Here is a 21,193-nt window from a genome sequence, read left to right as displayed (position 1 = left end):
GACGAGCGGAGGTAGGCTCCTATGTAAAAGCCTGTAAAACTTAGAAGACCTTGTTGTTAGCTTTGACTGAGGTTGAAACTCACTGATTCCGAGAGGAAAAGCTCTATTACATATGCTATGATGCTTATTCATTTATATTGATGCATTTTAAGGCCTCACTCCAGGAATCGGGCACTGTGCATGCACACAGAATAAAAAGGTCCTGCGCCGCAGATACTGTAATTTATTGTTACGATGCCGCTCAAGTGGCTGGGCATTTTAGTGGTTATAGAGAAACCCAACTGCCAGTCTTCCCCAGTTGGGACGTGGCTGCCGCAGTTCATCCGCACCGAGAAGGCGCTCACCTTCGCTCACGCGCAGCCGTGCCTGGTCGCCGTAGCACGGCCGCCTGCCGCCGTGCCAAGGAGCCCTCAACGGGCAACCTTCCTCTGCCCCGGCGCTCCTTTGCGGCTTGCAACCGGAGGCGTTTGCATCAGAGCAAAGCTCGAAACACGTTCACAGCCGCCACCTCCGTGCGGCAGGCGGCCCGGGGAAGGGAAGGCGTGATTCGCCTAAATAGGAGGAACTTTTCCCAAAACAGTCGAAACAGGCCGTACAGCGACACCCGCAGCCCGGCCGTCTGTCAGGGTGCCCGTCAGTCCCCGTCAGCCCGCCCCGCCCCGCGGGAGAGAGAGAGGGAGCGGCCGCCTCCGCGCTGCAGATGGGCGGGCCGTCGCGGCCCCTGCCCTCACCAAAGATGGCCGCCGAGGGCAGGCCGGGAGCGGCTCCGCGCTGCGGCTGAGGCCGTTTCCGCCCGCCAGCGCCCGTCACATGACCGCCGGGGGCTGCAGCTGCCGCTGCCCGGCGCCGGCGGGGCAGAGCGGGACGGGCGGCGAGCCGCGCTCCTGTCCTCTCAGCGGTGGCGGCCGGCGGGGTGGCCCTGGGCGCGCTGCGCGGTCCGGCTGGCAGCGAGATGGAGACCGAGGAGGGAGAGGACCGCACCCCGCTGCTGAAGGAGTCCCAGCCCGGCACGGGTGAGAGGAGCGGGAGGCGGCACCGGGGACAGCTGCCCCGGCGAGCCGTGCCCGACCGGGCTCCCGCCTCGGTGCGGACCTGCCGGCCCGGTGCCGCGGAGCCCGGCAGCACCGTGGAGGGCGGGCCGGGCCGCGGCGCCTCCCCGGCGGCGCCGCGCCCCGTGTGTCGCGGCGTCGCGTTGCCATGGAGCCGCGGGGCCATGGAGCCGCGGGGCGTCCCTGTGGGGGCCGGGGGGCCGGTCCCTCGCCTGCCGGAGCCGTTGCCCGCGGGCCTCCTGTCAGGGTAACGGCCGCCGCGGCGGCGGCGCCCGTCTCCGCGGCCTCCGGGGCTTCACCTCCCGCCCCGCGCCGTTAAATGCGTTTGATCTTGAGGACGCGTCGTCGTCAGAGAGTGTGAGGTTAAACGCGGCCCCGCGTCCTGACAGGGATCGGGGCTTTGCCCTCAGCACTGATGGCGGGGAACAGGCGTGCAGCCCCGTTACTTAATTCACGTGTAAATACTGCCCTTGGTGTCTCTTCGGTGCAGACAAGTGGGTAATTCCAGTTTAAATGCCGGCCCCCCTGTTAACGATAGCTGGGGTCTGCTGAGGTTATGGCAGAATTTCATTTTAAGACAAAATTTGAGCAAGACTAATTGCTTGTTATGGCAGTATGGAGAGGAAGGAAGGTGGAAGAAGGCACAAAGATATATAGGAGAGGAGGATTGTTATGGGGTCAGGGCTTAAGAGAGCTAATGTGTTTAGGGGGTTGTCTGTGCTGTTTGGTTTCCCAGAACAGACAAGCTATAAAGAGTAAAGTAAGATTTTGTGTTTCTTCAGTATGCCATGCAAAAATACTCTAACTTACTTGGGAAACATATAACTGCAGCAAGAGGGGCTGCTAACAAAATGACTTAAAAGTGCCAGAAAGAGAGAAATTTGAGTTCAAGTTGGTTATTAAAGCAATATGTTTTTAAGTTTGCACAATGCATCATGCTCCAGTTGAAGTGGTTCACCTCACCCGCAAGGAAAAATACAGCAGAAGAGCAACTTCCTTTAACTGCCGTGCAATTTGCAGCACAGACCTGTTTTTTTAACTGCAATTTAAGAATCTTGTTTAATTATAGCTACAGTATTATAAAACATGCCCCTGAAATCAGAATTAACTATAGATGTAGAACCCAACGCTACCAACCAAGGTAAGACCTTGAACATCATGGTTAGCTGCCTTAAACTTTAGGGGGGATGAATGTCTGTGTCTCTTTGGTTATGGTAATCTCCTGAAGAGGTGGGTGACTGAAACGCATCTGGAATCTCCTCGACTCTTCTTTTCTGTTAACTTGATCTAATATTCTCAGATATTGCAAATGCACTTAGTGGAAAGACAGAGAAGCAATAATTTAGCAGCCATTTTTTACGGACTTGCAGATATACATGTTTGTTAGATTTTTATGATAAACTATTTACAGTTCAAAAACATCTGACATTAGTGATTTAAGTTCTTGCATATCTGTTTTGTGAAGCTTGCTCTCCAGACAAAGTGTATACTAGTAAGAGGCTTCCAGAGGAAGAGTAATGGATGTTCCAGTTAATCTGCATTTCCAAGGAAGGGTTACTTCATCAGTGTGATATTCAGCGTTCTGTTATTGTTGTTTAACCCCAGCAAATATGGGCAGTGGAAAGGTTAAATAGCTTTACCTGTAATTATATTCATTGTTATAAATTATATGACTATACATTTTCTACTTAAGGCAAATTGCTTTTTAAACAACAATAAAGGACAATGAAGCTGCTTGACTAGTTTTTGGGCAGTAAGCACTTCCTGCTTTTGGTGCTTATTGTTTTTAAAGTAAGCAATAAAAACTTGGCTGCTCTCCTTCATGTCATTTAAAAATCAGATATGCCTTTTTCAAATGCTGCTGAGGCAAGACTTGCAATTACCCTGCGCAGGTCTGGAAGACGTTTTGTATATTTGCACAGTAACCTCACTTATTACTCATTTACTAAAGGAACATAGCAATTACAGCCTCTCTGTGTCATTTTAATAACTTGTGCAGCCATAATGAACTTCACATAAAGTTGGTCAGGGTTAGAGGCTTCAAAAATGGGAAAGTTCTACTACTTTCATGAAAAATACAGTCTTGCAGAAAGACTGTGTTGGTGCCTCCACTGAAAAAGACAAAATCATATAGGCTTATTCCTTGTTTCAAGGAAGTTACTGGCAAGGGGAGAGTCTTTAGATAGCTTGTCCACAGGGCATGCTTTTTGCTTCTTACTGCAGATCAGAAAATCCAGTCAAGAGACATGCTGCAGTAGCAGGTGAAGCTCCAGTCAATCCTGTTGTTCATAGATATACTTGTTTTATTCATCATTTGAATTCTGAATAGTCAGAGAAATATGAGATCACTGTAGACTGATGTAATGTCTGCAGATGCTGATCCCCAACCCTCCCAGAATTTCAGATGTCCAGGTTATAAAATTTTCCGTTAGCACCGTAGTTTCCTCACAAGGGGGGAAACTCCACCCCCTAACTATTTGTAAATTCAGCAGATTCTTCAAGTAGTTTCTCAACAATTTGACATTTCTGCTCAGTAGGTTCAGGCATTCCCAGTTCATAAAGAGTATCTGCAGAGCTATAAACTGAATTTTGTATAGATACTGATGATGGCCAAGTTACAGCTCAACTCTGATCTGAATCTCCTGGTACTGATGCACAATCTCTGCCAAATGCTTCTGTGTACTACTGTAGAAAGGAATCGAGTACTGTGTCACAGTACAAAGTCTGATATCTGGGTTTAAACAGCTGACAGTGTTGACTTAATGCCACAACACAGATTTTATGCTGAATCTAAGACTCATTTTCCTTTGTCACCTCCATTGTTGTATGGTGACTGCGGAAGAGGGGCGTACTGGGCAGCTGCGAAACTGTTGTTGTTTCACAGTGCCACCACAGTGTTTGCCACTCCTCTTTCTGCTAGTTTTCTCTGTTTGGCAGCTGTCAGCAAATGTCTATTCCTTTATAAGCAAACTTACAGAAGGAAAACTTGTCCTAGAAAACAGCCTGGAATCTCAATGACTGTTCTTTAACACTACTTTAAGAATCCCGGTTTTCCTTGAACCGTTTTCATCTATATGACAGGCTTCCTGCTAATCTTAGGGTTTTTTTAAGTGTGAAGTTCTGCTTTGAATAAATATTACTGTATTTTGGAGAGGACTTTTGAAATCATGTTTCTAAATCCATTTCCGCAGACCACACACCATACTTCCACTGCAGCTCCTACACTTGTGCGGGTAGCTACCAGTTGTCTAAACCAGAATTACATTTGTTTTGTACATCAGTAGAAAAGTGGGCTTCCCCCTGCCTCCCCAGCCTCTACCCCTGTTGAATACACCCCTTAAGACTAGAACAATTAGATTGTTTTCTTGACTATTTTTTTCTTACCCTTACATTTCTGAGATTATTAGTAAAAACTGCTTATCAGTTGTTCTTATTTTGTTAGGTTCTGTTAAACCAAAAATTTTTCATTTACTCTCGTTTCAGTCCCTGCATGCTGCTCAGCTCGCTACAATCTAGCACTACTGGCCTTTTTTGGGTTCTTCCTCCTGTACGCGTTACGTGTGAACCTAAGTGTTGCTCTGGTGGATATGGTAGAACCTAACACAAGCTTAGCAAAGAATACGACTTCCAATGTGTGTCCAGAGCATTCCTCCACCATAAATGTTCCTCGCAACACATCGGTGAGGTCTCAAACATATTGTCCTGTAATGTGGCATGTAAAAGTCTTTTTAATAGAAGTCTGTGATTGATGACTCATGCTTAGGTGGCAAGAGAACAGGCTGCTCTTTACTGGATGGCCTTTTCAGTGGTTCTTTTAAAAAAATAATAGCCTTAAATGACTAGCTAATTTAGAAGTGCTGTGCTTAGGGTCAAGTTTTTTTACGTACATCCTTTCTGTGCTATTCCTTACAAATTGGCTAATCTGACCTTGTACATCTATTATGACTCACTGTTTTATATGCCAGTGATCAACTGTTACTGTTACACCTGCGTCAGAGCTCACATCACTGTCCATATTTGCCTGTTCTTCATACAGTCTCAATGGCATAAGATTTCATTACGAATTAACGTGTAATATTTTTCTCCTCACTTCTTTGATCTCTTTTATGATTCTTGTCTTTATATCCATTATCTCTGACTTCCCTTCCAGTAATCCTTAAAATCACATTTCTTAACTGAACAGAACTGTTGGATATGAAAAAATGCTTTAAAAAAAAAAAAACAAGCAACTTTGTGAATTTGGACTTGCATAGATCTCATCTTATTATTGAAGTTTATTACCGAGCACTCTTGCCCTCTTCCTGCCTTCATTTTGTTTGCTTGTTTAGAGGTCATTTATTATTTATCATGAGCAAATTATAACTGCGAACTTTATGGGAAAAGATTCTGTCTCATCACTTCTGTGAAATGTATGCTGCTTATTTAGATGCTCATAAATTGGGCTTTTGGAAGTAATCCCAAACCTCAAAATCACTTTATTGGGCAACAGTTCATGACTTCTTGCTGACTTCCTTTATAGCTTCAGGCTCCTTATCTCAATCATCTTTGCTTTTATTACTTTGTCCACTAAACTCATCTTCCCTCTGCTGTGCTTATCCCATTCTTCTACCCATGCTTGTGAATCCTGTCCATGGCTGCTCTCTTTCTTTATATTAAATTTAAGCACCTGCATTTCCTTGTTTGCTTTTCTGTCCATAAATTTTGTGTGGGAAAAGCCATTTTCTAGAGCATGATAGGATGTCCACACTGTGATACAGAAGTTGGATTCACACTCGTGCAGACTACGTAGTCTGTACCTGTGTCGCCTAACCAAGTTGCTTAGAACTCAAAAAGGGATAACTGCCTGAGCACTTATATTTCATGTTGTGATGATTTTCATACTTGGGCTAGATATGTCTGGACAGACTGTAAACTACCTGAATTAGCTTTCAGCACAACTTTGACTGCAGTATAAATGTGTGTAGAGGAAGGAGACCCTAGAGAGGAGGCCATGAAAGATTTTTAGTAGGTGTAAAGGACTTAATGATGGATCAAAGTTATATAAAATACGGTCAGAGAAACTGCTATTTTGAACTTACTGCATTTTGGTTTTTTTTTTCTCTTTTTAGGGGGAAAAGTATTCTTGGGATGCTGATACTCAGGGATGGATCCTTGGTTCTTTTTTCTATGGCTATATCATTACTCAGATTCCAGGAGGATATCTTGCAAGCAAAATTGGAGGGAAGCTGTTACTGGGGTTTGGCATCTTTGGTACCTCTGTATTCACCTTGCTTACTCCCTTAGCTGCAAATTTGGGAGTTGGCTATCTCATAGCTGTCAGAGCCTTGGAAGGACTGGGAGAGGTAATCCTTTTTCTCTATGTAACTTGAAAATGTATTTGAATAATTTATTAATAAATTGTAGTGATTAGACCCTGTGGGTGTCGGTATGCTGGAGTAGTATATGGATTATTTTATTTTGAGTAGCTTAGTTTTAATTTTTTTGAATAATTAAAAAGTTTGCCTTGTATTTTAGCCTAAGCTTTTCAAATAAGAAAAAGGTTTTATTTGTAAGGACACTTGATACAAAACTAGAATTATCCCTTCTCATTTGTCAGAAACCAGGAGCTCAGAACAGTATTGTTTGTATTCTTGCAGTTTTTCCAGTATATACAGAATCAAAAGCAGGAGAAATTAATTCTGCCTACTTACTCTCATGCCTTGCACACTTTTTTAAAGTGGTTTCTTGCTAAACAACAAACTAACAGATTGTACTACTGCTTTTTAATGAAATATACTTTGAAACATGCAAAGTTGAAGGTAGTTCTAAAATTGTTGCATTTCAACAGAATGAAATATTGTTTTCTAGGGTGTTACCTTCCCAGCTATGCATTCAATGTGGTCTTCTTGGGCTCCTCCACTGGAACGCAGCAAGCTCCTTAGTATTTCATACGCAGGTGAGAAATTCCCACGCTGATAACAGGATTATACATTTTTACTGCAGTAACAGGGAGGATTGACGTAAATCAAAGGGATTTATATTGTAAATTTTAATCGGCATTTAATCTGGAAAGCATAACATTGAATTAAATCTTGCTTTGCAGTCATTATCTTCATTTATTCATGGCTCTTAGAACCCTGAGAAAAGGTATTGATCTGCAACTAAGTATAAACTTCAGACTAACTTTGGTATAAAGTGTTGCAAAGAGTTACTGTGAAGCTGATTAGTAGAAGATACTGTAAATAAAGGAGATTTAGTATTAGGAACAAAAAAGCTGGGGCACAATCACAGGTGTTTGGTTGGTTTTGGGGTTTTTTTTTTTTGGAGGAACTCAAGGAAGAAAATGTCCAAGGTCCCAGGTATGGCTGCAAGAGCTCCTTGTCAGAGTCCAGTACGCCTTGACCAGATTCTTTTAGATATTCTACACATGGAAGGTGTAATGTTTGATACCAAATTTACTTATTTGAAGATATTTGATGTTACACAGGATTTTTGATTTAGCAGATTGATACAAATATACTGAAAACACAGTACAAATATAGGTTAACAGCAAAATATAGCAATTGCAATACACATTTGCATTACTGGTCTCTAATATGCTCACCATCATGACGCTGGGAATCCCCAGTCGCCGGGAAGGAATACATGGGTTGAAGGCAGCTCAAGTCTGTTGTTCTCTTAGAAAATCTGGTTTTAGTTGTTTAGTTTTTATACTTTATGTTGGGCTAAGCCACATATTCACTCCCTTCATGCTGGTCTGGCTAACTCAGGGAGGCAGTCACACTTTTAATGAACTTGGGGAGAAACATTTACACCACCAGCTGATCCACTCAACAGTTGATATAGTCAGCTGATCCACTCAACTGACATAGCTGTTTATCTAAAACAAAGAGCACACTCCGGTCCCCTTTGTGTTGAGATAAAGTCAGCTTTCTTTGCAACAGCTGTGGTCAGTCACACCCTGTATTATTCCCTGAGCTTCATGGACACATTGCTCTTGCCCATCTCCACTGAGCCTTCGTCTGTTTTAGGGGTTTATTGGTCAATCACATTGCTTGATGCAGTATTTGTGGGGCAGGAAAAATGTAGTCTTCTAATTTACTGGTCAAAATTAATATTATTTCTTCGAGGATGCCAAATTTTGCATTCACTTAATAAAGTAATGGTTTGTTTTACTCACTCTTCTTAGTATTAATTCTGTTAGAGCTTTCTTATTCGACCTGGGCTTCATCAAGAAGACAGGGCTATACCATGTAAACTGCGGCTACTGTTTCAAGCAGCTGAGCCAGTCTAGTGGCTCACTTGTGCCAACAGGAATGAAGCCTTAATCCTTTCTTCCTGACATTTCCTCACTTCCCTCCTAGCCAAGTGTCTCATTCTTTCCCTTTTCTGCTATTTCAGGCACTCATCAGATCCTTCCATGAGCCACTTTAACCCACCTAATGCAGCAGAAAGCTTTTTTTCCTTCTTAATACCTGTTTTCTGCCATATTAGTGAATTAAATCTGCTTTAAAAGAAGTCTTCGTGTGAAAGCCATCACACAAGTTAAGCAGAGAGCACAGAGTTGGGATTGACATCTACTGTATTTAACAATTGGGAGCTTTTAAACTGTCCTTTTGTATCTTGTGAAACTGTATGCTAGTGTACTAGTTAGAAGAGGCTGCAGCCTTGAACTGCCAATTTTTAGTAGTCATGGATGGATAAGCATCTTGGGTAAACTTAGCAGAGTGTTTCCTTTTCCTCACATTTTCATGGTTGGCAGTCATGTGGTCTGTGGTTTATTTAATCATGATCATATTGATTTTCTAAGAGGACATATGATTGAGGTTATACATAGTTGTTATTTTGATTCATGTTTTGCATGAAGTATGTGGTTTTGTTGTTTGTGGTTGAAGCTTTCTGCCTCAAATAAAAATTATTGTTTCCATGAAGGTGGAATCTAGGCAGCCAGCGTATCAACATAATATAATGTTTTCTGAGTTGAGATTAGGTTTGGAGAAGTGATCGTGTAACTAATATCAAGAGACAAAGTCTATACTATTTATCACCAGTAGAGTTCCTAAGTATGTAAATAATATGGGTGGGGCTTCTGGTTTAGATTTGGGGTGGGGGGGCAGAACCTGCCATCATTTGCAAAATGTATATTGAATTATAAACTGAAGAATAATTCTTTCCTGCTTTTGGCTTGTATCTGAACTGGAATCTGCTCATCTTTCCCTTCTTCCTGATCTTTCCCTGCCTGATCCTATACGCTGTCAAATTCAGGGACCATGGGATTTGAACCTGCTGGTTGTATGGATGCCTTCTGGCTCTTGTTTCTAGCATTCCTGTTTCTTTGGAGCTAGTAGGAGTTATGAGAAATGCAAATTGATTATATCAAGTCAGAATATTCCTTCCCCCCTTCCCAAGTCCTTAACTGTACTGTAGTAGTGCTCTCTTGTTTTGCAGCAATGCCAGTTGACTAATTTGCATTGTTTTGGATGTACTAGACCCATCACTTTATTGGAGATGAATGTGCCAAGAATGCCTGTCGTCTTCTGCTTTTTGCTTGTACTTTTGGATGCTTAGGGCTTTGTGACACCGTTTATTTGGAGCTGCCAAGCAGCTTAATGTGCCTGTCTTTCTTTAAGGCAAAATGGCAGCCCTCTAGTGGTGGTGACAAATCTTTACTGCATGATTTATTACAGAAAAATAAAATAACTGTGAAATGCCACTTAGTCTAAGGGGTCTATAGGAGATCTAATTATTGTTTTTCCGCTTTGTTTTGCTTTCTTCCGGTAGGTGCACAGCTGGGGACTGTTGTCTCTCTGCCACTGTCTGGTTTAATTTGCTACTATATGAACTGGGTTTATGTGTTTTACATATTTGGTAAGTGTTTTTTTTTTTAATTAAAAGTACAATCCATATTCTTTTTGAAAAGCATGTTATATTATAGAACTTATTTTAAGTTTTAAAAACATGTTTGACATGTAGGGTTGCTATTTTATTCCTCGGAAATTAGAGATATTTAAAGCTAAGTAGATTCCTGTGTGTGGCTATGTAAGCCTTGCTTCCAATGAGCAAAGCTGTCTCTGAGTTGGACAAAAGCTGGTACAAGTCAAATGCTCTTAACTCTCCCGCCACTTGGAAACAGCAGGCTGAAATTTCTTATTTGAAGTGTGAAATTGAGTTAATAACTTTAATCCCAGGAACAAACTTCACTCTGAATGAAAAGTTACTGCTGCTTTAAATGGAAACTCTGTGGAAAATCTCTCTGGCAGTTACAGGAACCCCGAAGGAGTGCCCAAAATGCAAGGCATAGCATGTTTACTGTGAATTATGTTCTAGAAGAAGCTCAAACACAGAAAATATTTTCTAACAGCATGTCATAGATCTAACTGATGCTTTTTATAGGTCTGTTTACATGTCTGAGCTGTTTCGTATTCTGCATGGGGAAGGGAGAATCGGAATAAAAGCCAAGCGTTACACTTCCCTCAACAAAACCACCTCCAATTTTTGTATAAATAAAAAGTGTTCAAAACAAAGAATTGGACAAAATGAAATAAGTTACAAAGTTATAGTTATAAAAGTACAGTTGATTTGGACTGACTATTGAAAAGTTACCTTTTTCAAATGGCAGTTCTGGGATTTGGCTTAAAAAAGAAAAGGAGGATTGGTACCTTACTTAAGCTGTATGTAGTGATATACTGTGTATGTGCAGAAAGTATTTTTTGTGATTAAACTTAATGTGAATTTTTATTTCCTCTGCGTGAGCCATATCCTTTGTGACTGTTCCATGTGACTGATAAAAATACAATATGTATGTGTATGCAACTTTCTTGCTGTATGAGGCTCTTCCAAGAGGAAGAAAAAAAAACCACAAAAATCCACTTTCCCGCTTAGTCCTCTTTATTGTTTATTACCTCTAAATGTGCATTGTTAAGCCACTTTGGGGAACTACTGTTTGTAAGTAGATAGAAAAATAATGTTCATTAAAATTACATTAGAGTATTTGGAAGAAAATTCTAACTAAATCATCTGAGTATGTTATTCACTCAATACAATTCCTTATGTTTTTGTTTCTATCTCTTTACCTATCTTTTCCCAACAATAGGTGCACTTGGTGTATTATGGTTCTTCTTCTGGATGTGGTTGGTTAGTGATACACCAGAAACTCACAGAAGCATTTCACATGCTGAAAGAGAATATATACTCTCTTCTCTAAAAGATCAGGTACAGCACTTTGGTATAGTCATACTTACTTACTTAAGTAAGAACATAAACCACAAATATTGTCATTAACATCATGCTCTTTTGATGTCCTGAAAAACATCCTTAATCTGAGATAGAGGCAGAATTTGTCACACAAAAAATTAAAAATACACTGCAGTTGAATAAATGAGAAACAATTGGTAATCAAATAAAGCATTTGTAATAATGCCCTTTGTCACAGACATTGTTGCGGTGCTTTTTAAATAAAAAGCTCAAGTCTATCACTTCTCTTTAAACTAGATCCAGACCTGTATAATGTCTTTAAACTTTGCAATACAACATTTTACAACCTTTTTTCAATGTGTCTTCTAGAGTAAGAAAGAGATTACTGTTTGCGGAGAAAACATTTGAAAATGCTAGTGACCCAGTTCCTAAAGTGCGCATAAGAGTTTATTTCTGTGACTAGAGATATGTATTTATAACCTGTGAAGCTGGCCAAGAGACCAAAGTTAATATCTAGGACTGAGTAGGAAAGATTCAGCTAAATAAACACGTGAATAAACACTTCAAATATTCAATCATTTCTATTAAAAGCAGGAGGCAACAAATCTTAACAAGAGAAGGCATACTTTTTGAAATTCTGATTACAAAACGTAATAGTAAGTGGTTTTCTTGCAATAACATACGTTAGTATACCTTCAGTGAGAACTGAACACAGTAATTCATTCATTGCCGATGACTTGCATCTATCAACTAAGACTCATTTTACACCTTTCAGAATGAACGATTAGCATAGATTTGGGTAGGATCAAAACACTGTATTTAGTAAATGTTCATGTCGATGTCCTGATCACTCTTTCTCTTCTCTTTTTCTCTGCCTCCTGCTTGCTAGCTTTCTACACAGAAATCTGTTCCCTGGAGACCTATGCTGGAATCCCTTCCACTCTGGGCTATCGTTGTGGCACACTTCTCTTATAATTGGACTTTCTATACACTTCTTACGCTCTTGCCCACATACATGAAGGAGATCCTGCGGTTTGATGCACAGGAGGTGAGATAAATAAAAATATAGTCACTTTCTTCTGAATTAAAGAAATGAAACAACAGATCTTCCCTGCTTCCCTTAGATCTTCCCTTAGAATAGAGGAACCTGTTTAAGAACTTTGGAATGTAAATGTATAGCTGAGAAGTGGTAAAATAAATCCCCACAATTAAGCGGATGCATCAAAAATTTTGCCTGCTTTGTAATTTCCACTTTTTTCGGGACTTATTTGACATTTAGCTTAATGCTAGCTTTCAAGCTCATTTTTCTGGTTGAAGATGCATGTTACTCATTTTTAACTGCTCTGATTTAAAGCAATAACTATAAAAATATTTTTCTCTGTAATATGGTTTGTATGATTGCTTAGATTTTATAGCTTGTTTTATGGCTTCTAAAATACTATCTACTACTTCTTTGCTCACTCGTAAAGGAGAACATTTCTAGTTAAAAAAGAAAAATAAAAGTAAGGAAATATTTGGACAAGTGGCATTTTTGAAAGTATTTAAGGGGGGGAAGGAGAGGGGGAAGCTTCAGTCTGATTGGATCGCTTTCCAAATTGTCACTTTCTTTCTTTTCCTCAATGAGCAGCAGAGGTAAAATACCTTTTTTTAGCAAGGTAAATAGGATGAAAAAAACGCATAGATTTAAGGTCCAGAAATAGTGCTTTTCAAGGAAATTTTTAAAAATGAAATTATTTATCAGAGGAATAAATATGGGGGCAGGGGTGGAACATTCTTATTTATAGCAATTATTTGACTGTACTAGTCTTTCTTTAATGAGAAGGTTTCAGTGATAGCATAGTTTACCTGGAGAAGCTGGTACAGCTCAAGTAAAAAGGTGCTCAGAAATTTCAAGAAGTTTAGTATAGCCTTTTCCTAGTTTAACACGAGGCTGGTTTAGAGCAAACTGAAGATGCACACCATGCAAGAAAGAGGCGATGCCAGCAATCTTGGGAGGAAAAGATGGGGAATCTCAGCATTAGAAGAGAAGGCTGCAGTAGGGCAAGCTGCAAAATGGCTGGAAAAAACTAGCTGAAGTTCCTGGTTGGGTTCCTTGTTACGCCTCTTGAGGGAATGCCTGCGTAAACATCTATGAAAGTCATTTTCTACTACAGCCCTAGATTGCACGTGTTTTGTAAAATGCCGTTGCATTAAATGCTAACAGGTTCTGCTGTGAAGTGGTTTCCTATGTCTCTGGGTTATGTTTCTTCTTTTTGGAGTAACTTAGAGTACTGATTGTTGTGAACATTTTTTTTTTTTAAAAAAAAAAAGCTTGCACAATGGTGTTGGACTAACTTTGTTGCCCCACATTTGTATGGAAATTGCATTCTTGTTCAAAATATTATACAGTTGCTACTGTATAGTCCACCAGTTTCCATCATATAATAAAGGGCTTGGTTAAAAATAATGCTGTGTCTTTGAACAGTGCTTCAAAAGAAGGTTTTTTTTTATTACTGAGACTATCTTCTATTTTTCAAAATTTTACTTACTGCTTTTGAAAGCTGAGCATTGAACCCAACAGGCAGCATGTTTGAGTGCTGATAGAGTGGATTTCGTGTGGGAATGTATTTCTGGTCTCATTTCAAATTAAATTTCCTAGGGAAGCTTTCGCTGCTTCTTTGACAAATATACGTTTTATAATAGTGTATAAACATTAGAGTGTTTCTATCCAATAGCTATCCAAATACCTCTTTTTAATCACAGATTAAGTCAAATTATAGCTCTGTTATCAGTAATTATCCATAATCCTATGGAAAGACTGTTAACTTATGCAGCTTACTAGTATCTTTTGTTTCCCCTCATGAGAAAAACGTGCAGAATCAGGCAGAAGTCTCTAAACAGCTCTTGTTTAAAGTAATGGGAGTTAACAGGTGACTTCAGTGTAAGTAATGGTATGTCCTGAATAGTAGCTTTGCTTTGGGATCATAGAATGTCCAGCCTGGATCTGATGAAAGTCCTAGTTCTGTATCTTGTCTCTGATTACAGCCAGCATCAGATGTTTCAGCAGACAGGTGTGGGATAATGTAACGTTGAAGAGTTATAGTAATACAAAACGCTGAGATTCCATAGCTTTCAAAATTCTGAATAATATTTACAGCTTCCGCTTACTTTAGTAACTCACTCGATAGCCTGTCCTACTTGAAATTGGTGTTTCTGGAAACTTGTGTGACCAGGTTAATGTCCACAAGATACCTTCATGTATAATTTTCTTTTTCTTGAACCCAGTTGCTGATTTAAACCTTTGAGTTTTTGGTCTGGCTGCATTGGTAGTTATGGATTAAGTCATGCAATGGAGAGTTTACACATTAGTAACTTTAAAATGCTTTGCTTTTTCTATCCCTGGGTTTCTCTCTTATGGTAATGCCAACAATAGTTATGTGGATGGATGGTTTTGACACCTCTGGTTCAGTCTCTGTTAATGCTCCAGCACAAGTGATTTTTCAGCGTATTGAATTGTCATTTCAGTGTTTTAACTGTCTCTTTTTTTTTATCTCCTTAACAGAATGGTTTTTTATCTGCCCTACCTTATTTTGGCTGCTGGTTATGTATAATTGTTTCTGGGCAAATTGCTGATTATTTACGGGAAAAACAGAACTTGTCCACTGTTTGTGTTCGCAAATGTTTTACCCTAATAGGTAGGTGCAGGTATCATCTCTGTTTGGAACATACCATAGTATCAATCTGGGAAACATGAAGGGTTTGGAAGAGTAGTGTGACATTCTGCTGTGAGATCAGGCAGGATTGTGCGTGGCTTGAGAGTAGCAGTTTATTTGTACATTAATTTGTCAAGAGTAAATCCTATCTTTTTCCACAAAAAAGGAGGCCTATTTGGATAAGAAAACGATAAGAGATTGCCAAAAGCTTTGTTTAGGTCAAGATACATCATTCTTACAAGCAAACTGGTCAGGTAGAATCACCATTAAAGTAGTGATAATTGCGTGACAGAATGATACCTTGTAAATGGCTTTCTCAAACTGAGACGGGATATTGTTCTGCATGAGCCTATTCCCAGCCCTGTGTTGTTCAGTGTTTTGTTTATTTAAGACTTAAGTCACTGAATAGGAATACACTTGCAAAATTTACAGTTGCTACCAGGGTAGAAAGACCAAATAGAATCTAAAATGGTCTTGACTAATTGGGCGGAGGGATGATCTGAAATCACCAAGAGATCAACAAGATCAGGTTTTTAACAAATACAGGTAAAAGGGTGTATTTAGGAAGGAGAAGCTGATTGCTGATTAAAAGAGAGGACAGGGGAAAGAAGAGGGGGGGGAGGGGAAAAAAGGTTAGGCACAGGATCCACACAAGTTGCAGCCTGCCTGATGTATGTCCATCCTTCCTGCCTTCTCAATCCTGCTGATTGAATTGCTTTCTTTAAAGCTGCTTTTATAAAGAACTCTGAAGCTTTGGGGTTTTTTTTTTATTTTAAGCCTACATGAGTTTACTGCAGGGCCTCACACCCAAGTATGTACAACTGAGGGGGAAACATGCTGTTGTGTTAGGAAAAGCAGGACTGTTAGGTTGGCTTCATCAACAAAAGCATGTACTTGGAGCTGTTCACAGAGATCATGATGGGGTCATGTAAACGGGCTCTGGTACTGGGAAATGGGTACCAAAGTTGACTGCAGACAGGAAGAAGCATGTACTACCTCATGATGGCTGCTAAGCTGTTTCCAGTACCTGATGTAGCATCTTTAAAGCTAGCCTGGGTTCTCTAAATTGTACAGCAGGCTCCATTATAGATATACCAGACGTTCAGGTCTTGTAAACGTGAAGTAAAACTCATTCTAGAAGGTGTCTGCGGGAGAAATATGCATATGTATGTATGTATTTGTATGAACCGTTCCAGCTCTACTTTATTATGATCTGCAGAAGTCAATGTTTGTTCCTGAAACCTGGAGAGTTAAATGGGGATAATTTCTTTGCAGTGCACTGTTCACCTACCAGTGTCAGTGCAGCTTCTATTGTTTTTATAACAATAAATAAAATTAATTTGTGAAGTCACTTTCAGTATCTGTTGATTTTTGTTAATTTCTTATCTAGTTGAAGTTTGTTCTTTGCAGTTAGAGTGGCATTTTTCTGGTCTGGCTACCATCTGCTCTTCCTCACAAGCCCACTGTAATGCATGCAGTGCAGTGCTGGATTCTGTACACTAGATGGTGGTGAAAGTTGTATAGAAAATGTATACACGGCTTAGAGCCTCTTAATGTCTCTCATGTTAAAAGTCCATTGATTCTAAGATTTCTGTCTTAAAGGAATGATTGGACCTGCAGTGTTCTTAGTAGCAGCTGGATTCATAGGCTGCAACTATGCACTGGCTGTTGCATTCGTGACCATATCAACAACACTAGGAGGATTTTGTACGTCTGGGTACAGCATCAACCATCTGGACATAGCACCTTCGTAAGTATTGATGAACCTATTGTTAGTGCATGTGATGCATTTATGACCACTCTTTTTTTTTTTTTTTTTTTTTTTTTTCTATTGCTGGGGTGTCTAGGAGACTTAGTTATGGACTGTGTGCTGTACAGCCCTGGAATGTAAACACTGACAGTGGCTCAGGTTTACAGTTTTAAGCACTATATTTGCAAAAAGTGCAAGTTTGGCAGAGGATATGTTATGAACAACAGTTCAGAATAATTCCATTTTTGATCCTGTAGTAATAAATGATGTAATTCCTGTAATTGTATTTACTAGATTTTTGTCCTATTTGATTAATGATCTTAATAGGACAGTGTTTTTGGAACAGTAAAATACAATTAAGTGTTTCACTCTTTTTCATCAGAGCTATCAACCTTTAGCATGAACATTATCATATTTAAGCACTGTGATACAGGCAATATATTTGTATTTGAAAAACATTTTATACACTGGTATCAAAATCTTGTTATGAGTAGGTGACCTGTTATCAGTAGGTGACGAATCAGATATGTACAATTGCTCTTAAATGACTAACTTTTAAGAATGGAAAGTTAGACTTCAGGCTGTAATTTCTCCAATGTGTTACAAATTCAGAATCTGACAGATCCATCAGTTTCCCAAAGAGCATGGATGTATGTGTCGTCTTCTGAAAGTCCACCTAAGCATTCTTTGCACTGGTAAAAGTCAAGTACTTTGCTTTGTCATTCATTTACCTGTTTGCAGTAGTACTTAGACATGAGCAGGGTCAAATGACTTCATGACCAGAGAGTGTTTCTGTACTAATGTATAAAATGAAAAGAGTTTAAGTGTAAGTAAAAAGGGGAAAAAAACCATTTTGTAGAAATGTTACTCAGAAAAAAATTCTTAAGATCTGGACACGGGAGACCTCGGGTCCAAATTAAAGATGGTATCCAGGCTTTGGCAATTGGAAGGATGGTGGTCATGTCCACAATGATGGACAAGTTTTGACTTAACAGATGGATGTGAAATAGTGGGAGCCCAATTAATCTTGGCAGGTGAGATGAGGTAGCAAGCAAGAGGGAAGGTGTCAGTGGCCAGCTATAAACAGCTTGTACTATGAATTGAATATGAAAGTACGAAGAATAGCTTCTGTGATGCACTGTGTTTTAAATCAAGCAGAATTACGAATTTAGAAGATGAAGTTAAAACAGTCCATCTGGGGTTTTATGGGGCCATTATACAACTTCTGTTTCAAGCTTAGCTTTGCAGAACTACAACAGTTAGTTTCCTAAAAATGTGAAACATGGGCTAGAGGTTGGAGTTATTTATTTTATGTCTCTGTGTTTAAAAATACAAAACATAAGCATTAATGTCAAAAGACATTACTACTGTAAGTCACCTAATGGCAGAACTTGGATATCTGTGCAGTTTTGATTTGCCTTCTTTTCTGTGTGCATCACAAATTAGTCTTTGTGTCATTGTTGTAATGTTCCCCTGCACAGGACCTTTTCTTCTCTCAGTGCACAGAATGGATCCTGCTCTAGAAATGACTTAGCTGTATAGAAAGGGAGACTGGCATTCATTCCCAAACCCTCTACCTCATAGCTGTAGTAGTTGGAGAGCACATAATGGCTGAGGCAGGGCATTACAGGAGAAAAGAAGGGTCATGTTTAAGGTAGCTGAACATTGATCTTGGGAATTCAGTCCTTTCAGTGCTCTGTCACAGAGTTTGCATGTGGTAGGTCAGTTGGATCAGACTCTGGTGCGATCATCTGTGAGGGCCATGTTCATACCCTCTGGCTTTAGGAATCTGGATTCTTAAGAGTTCTTTAATTATGAAGAATGATGGGAACTTCTTGAGGCTGGTTCAGACTACCATAATACGTAAAGGGAGTCTGCAGCAGCTGGAGTCCAAACTTAAACATCTCAGCTGAGAAGCTAATGTTGAATCCAGTGAGATTAATTGAGGCCTAGCTGATTTATTGCTTTTTTCGTATGCCTCTTCAAACTATTAAGTTCTGGTTTGCAAAAATGGTATTACTCAGAGTGCGGACAGAAGTCAGTGGAGCTGTGCTTTGAATATATGAACAATGCTCTTAAATAGTCTTAGAATGAGCAAGAATCTCAAATCAAGCATCCAGTAGGCACATACATTCTTGGCCTATGTTTTCATTTCCTATCTATAGGATGGGTTTCACATTGTCATCTCATCTCTCAAGAGTGTTGTGAAAATAAACTAGTATCATGAAGAGTTCTACTGGAAAGCGTTGGGGATGATTAAAATTCTACTTGCAACAGCTGAATAGTATGCAGAAAGTAAGGCTTGGGTCCATGCACTGAGCAAGTGAAGTGAAATAAAATATTAAATGGTGCTCATTAAGTGAGTACAATTCATCCTGTCCACTGAGTGCAACAGAGCTGTCACAGGAAAAAGGAAATTGTGCAACTGCAGTGTGTGCCTCTGTGAGGCACAAGGAACTTCTGTATGCAGGTGACAGCTGAGGTTTCCAGAACTAGGATGTTGTGTGTGTTTTCTAATTTGAGAGGTACTTCACTTTGAAATAAACACATTAGAAATGCAAGGGTGAATTTGTATATGACAGTACACAGAGTATTTTAGGTGTTGAAAAAAGCCGCAAGAAAAAAATCATGTGGCATGACTCTGATACATGTCAGCAGGCGTAATTAGATTCACCACATGAACTGCTGCTGATCCCTCTGACCAAATCCCACTCTATTCTTCCTACCCTTGACAAAGTCCTGCTTTTATTCCCTTTGCATTTAAACCATACAAGTTCCTCTAGCCCTTCTTTCCTCTCAGATAGGCTGAAGGGAGCATACTGATTATGAGTGCAGGAGAGGCAGGTGTCTTTGCTGATGGTTCAGGAGCTTCAGCCTGGCATTGCCTCTAGAGACAAATGGCTGCATATGCGGGAGAACTTTCCTGGATGGGAACATGGTCAGGGTGGATGCTGCTTTACTGAAATCAGTGATTCTCTATTCAGCACATGCATGCTTTAATTCAGGGTAAATCTGCCCAAATGGAGACAGAGAAGGAAAAGGGCATATTTTTGTAAAAAAGGTCATAGGAAAAAGAATTTCTTCACATACAGAAGTACTAAAACTTCTAAGACGAGAGGAAAAAGAAGCCTTTTTTCCCCGCTACTTAACTTTTTGCGACTGTCTGAACTTTGTTGGATGAAATGGCCAAGGCAGACATTCACAATTTCAAGGAAATGCTTGACATAATTGTAGAAATCTGAAAACGGGGCCTGCATAAAATTGTGAAGGAAACATCTGTTAAGAGTTTACCCAGAGCTTGATTTTTTTTTTTTTAATTTACTGAAAGATATTAGAATAACCAGAAGTGATTCAAAGCAGTTTCAAAATGCACTTAAATGCCCATTTTAATTGGTTAAAAGTATGCTGACTGGAATAGCAAAGGGTCCCTTGTTGCTACTAAAACTTGCATTATACCAAAGAAATAATGATTATATTAACAGGAAAAAGTGAATTAAAATACTGATACTGAAGGAAAAACAATATTTGCTATGTGTTTTTGGTTTCTAACATGTTTTTATTATGCCATCAGTGTATTGAATTGGGGGGGTGGGGCAGGGACGGGATGGAGACAAGATTGTTCTTATGGGGAAAATGTATTCTATTCTAGCTCTTTAAATCTACGTCAATATGTTGCCATGATTACAATTTTTAGTATTGCTGTTACCATGAGCCCTTGTAATATTCCCGTGGCTCTGTTATACACTAAACACTTTACATATCTGTTTTTTTGCTCTTGATTTTATTACTCAACTGCTCTGCAAGTCAATTTGTATTTGGTTATCTGCACTATGCCATAGGAACCTGACCAACAGCTTACTATTAGTCTTGCTTTACAGACGTGTCATTTTTGGCTTTCCCATTTCATATGGGAGTCTCCGCTGTGCTGAGGGCGTGGCATAGCAGTTATCTGCATCAAACAGCGAGCGTTATCAAGAATGCAACCTATGTCAGAAACACTGGGCATAACCAGAGGCATTTAGCCAGCAATTAGATTGCCAGAATTTTTGGTGACCAGGGAAACTATTAAACTATGTTTAGTTTTGAAAGAGTGTGTCAGCAGCATTGTAGTGCTTAAACATGTTGAAGGCAAAATGCATTTGGTTCTACTTAAAGGCTTTAAATGGAGTTTTGCTTTATGTGCTTATCTGCCTAAGGGAAACTTTTACACTTTCACATTCAGCTTCATGAAGGCCTATTAAACGCTTTCCAAGATAAGAAGACTACATGCTACATTTATAAGAAATAAAGATCATTTTAATAAGACATTGGAGCTCAGTCTAAAATACATTGCCATGCTTTAAACTGATATGTAGTGTTGACTTTCAAGAAAAAATGAACTAGTAGGCTAGATAATTGATTCTCTTTCTCAGGAAAAAACACATTTCTCTAATATCGTTGGACTGGATATGCATATCACAACCTTTTGTAACGATGCTGTATGGTTGAATTCTCCTGTTTTGGTAAATAAAATGTCAAAGCTATGCATC

At 39.8% G+C, this 21,193-nt stretch overlaps 1 protein-coding gene across 3 annotated transcripts in view; it reads left to right on the top strand.

The window, feature by feature from the left end:
- Positions 1-723: 723 nt before the first annotated feature.
- SLC17A5 (solute carrier family 17 member 5) overlaps positions 724-21,193 on the top strand; it is a 41,837-nt gene continuing 21,367 nt past the window's right edge. For all 3 annotated transcript variants that reach the window (XR_012672907.1, XR_012672906.1, XM_075145327.1), the window contains exons 1-9: positions 724-1,013; positions 4,533-4,729; positions 6,158-6,391; positions 6,897-6,984; positions 9,810-9,896; positions 11,122-11,240; positions 12,112-12,270; positions 14,764-14,896; positions 16,517-16,664. Coding sequence is in view for 1 of the 3 variants with exons in the window: in XM_075145327.1 (XP_075001428.1) it covers positions 953-1,013; positions 4,533-4,729; positions 6,158-6,391; positions 6,897-6,984; positions 9,810-9,896; positions 11,122-11,240; positions 12,112-12,270; positions 14,764-14,896; positions 16,517-16,664 (1,226 nt within the window). In the remaining 2 variants the exon portion in view is untranslated. The remainder of the gene's footprint in view (positions 1,014-4,532; positions 4,730-6,157; positions 6,392-6,896; positions 6,985-9,809; positions 9,897-11,121; positions 11,241-12,111; positions 12,271-14,763; positions 14,897-16,516; positions 16,665-21,193) is intronic.

Source organism: Calonectris borealis, chromosome 3 (assembly GCF_964195595.1).
Source record: "Calonectris borealis chromosome 3, bCalBor7.hap1.2, whole genome shotgun sequence".
In the NCBI taxonomy this organism is placed as follows: domain Eukaryota; kingdom Metazoa; phylum Chordata; class Aves; order Procellariiformes; family Procellariidae; genus Calonectris; species Calonectris borealis.
Note: the sequence above shows the minus strand (reverse complement) of the source record. Positions and strands in the feature narration are given on the sequence as shown.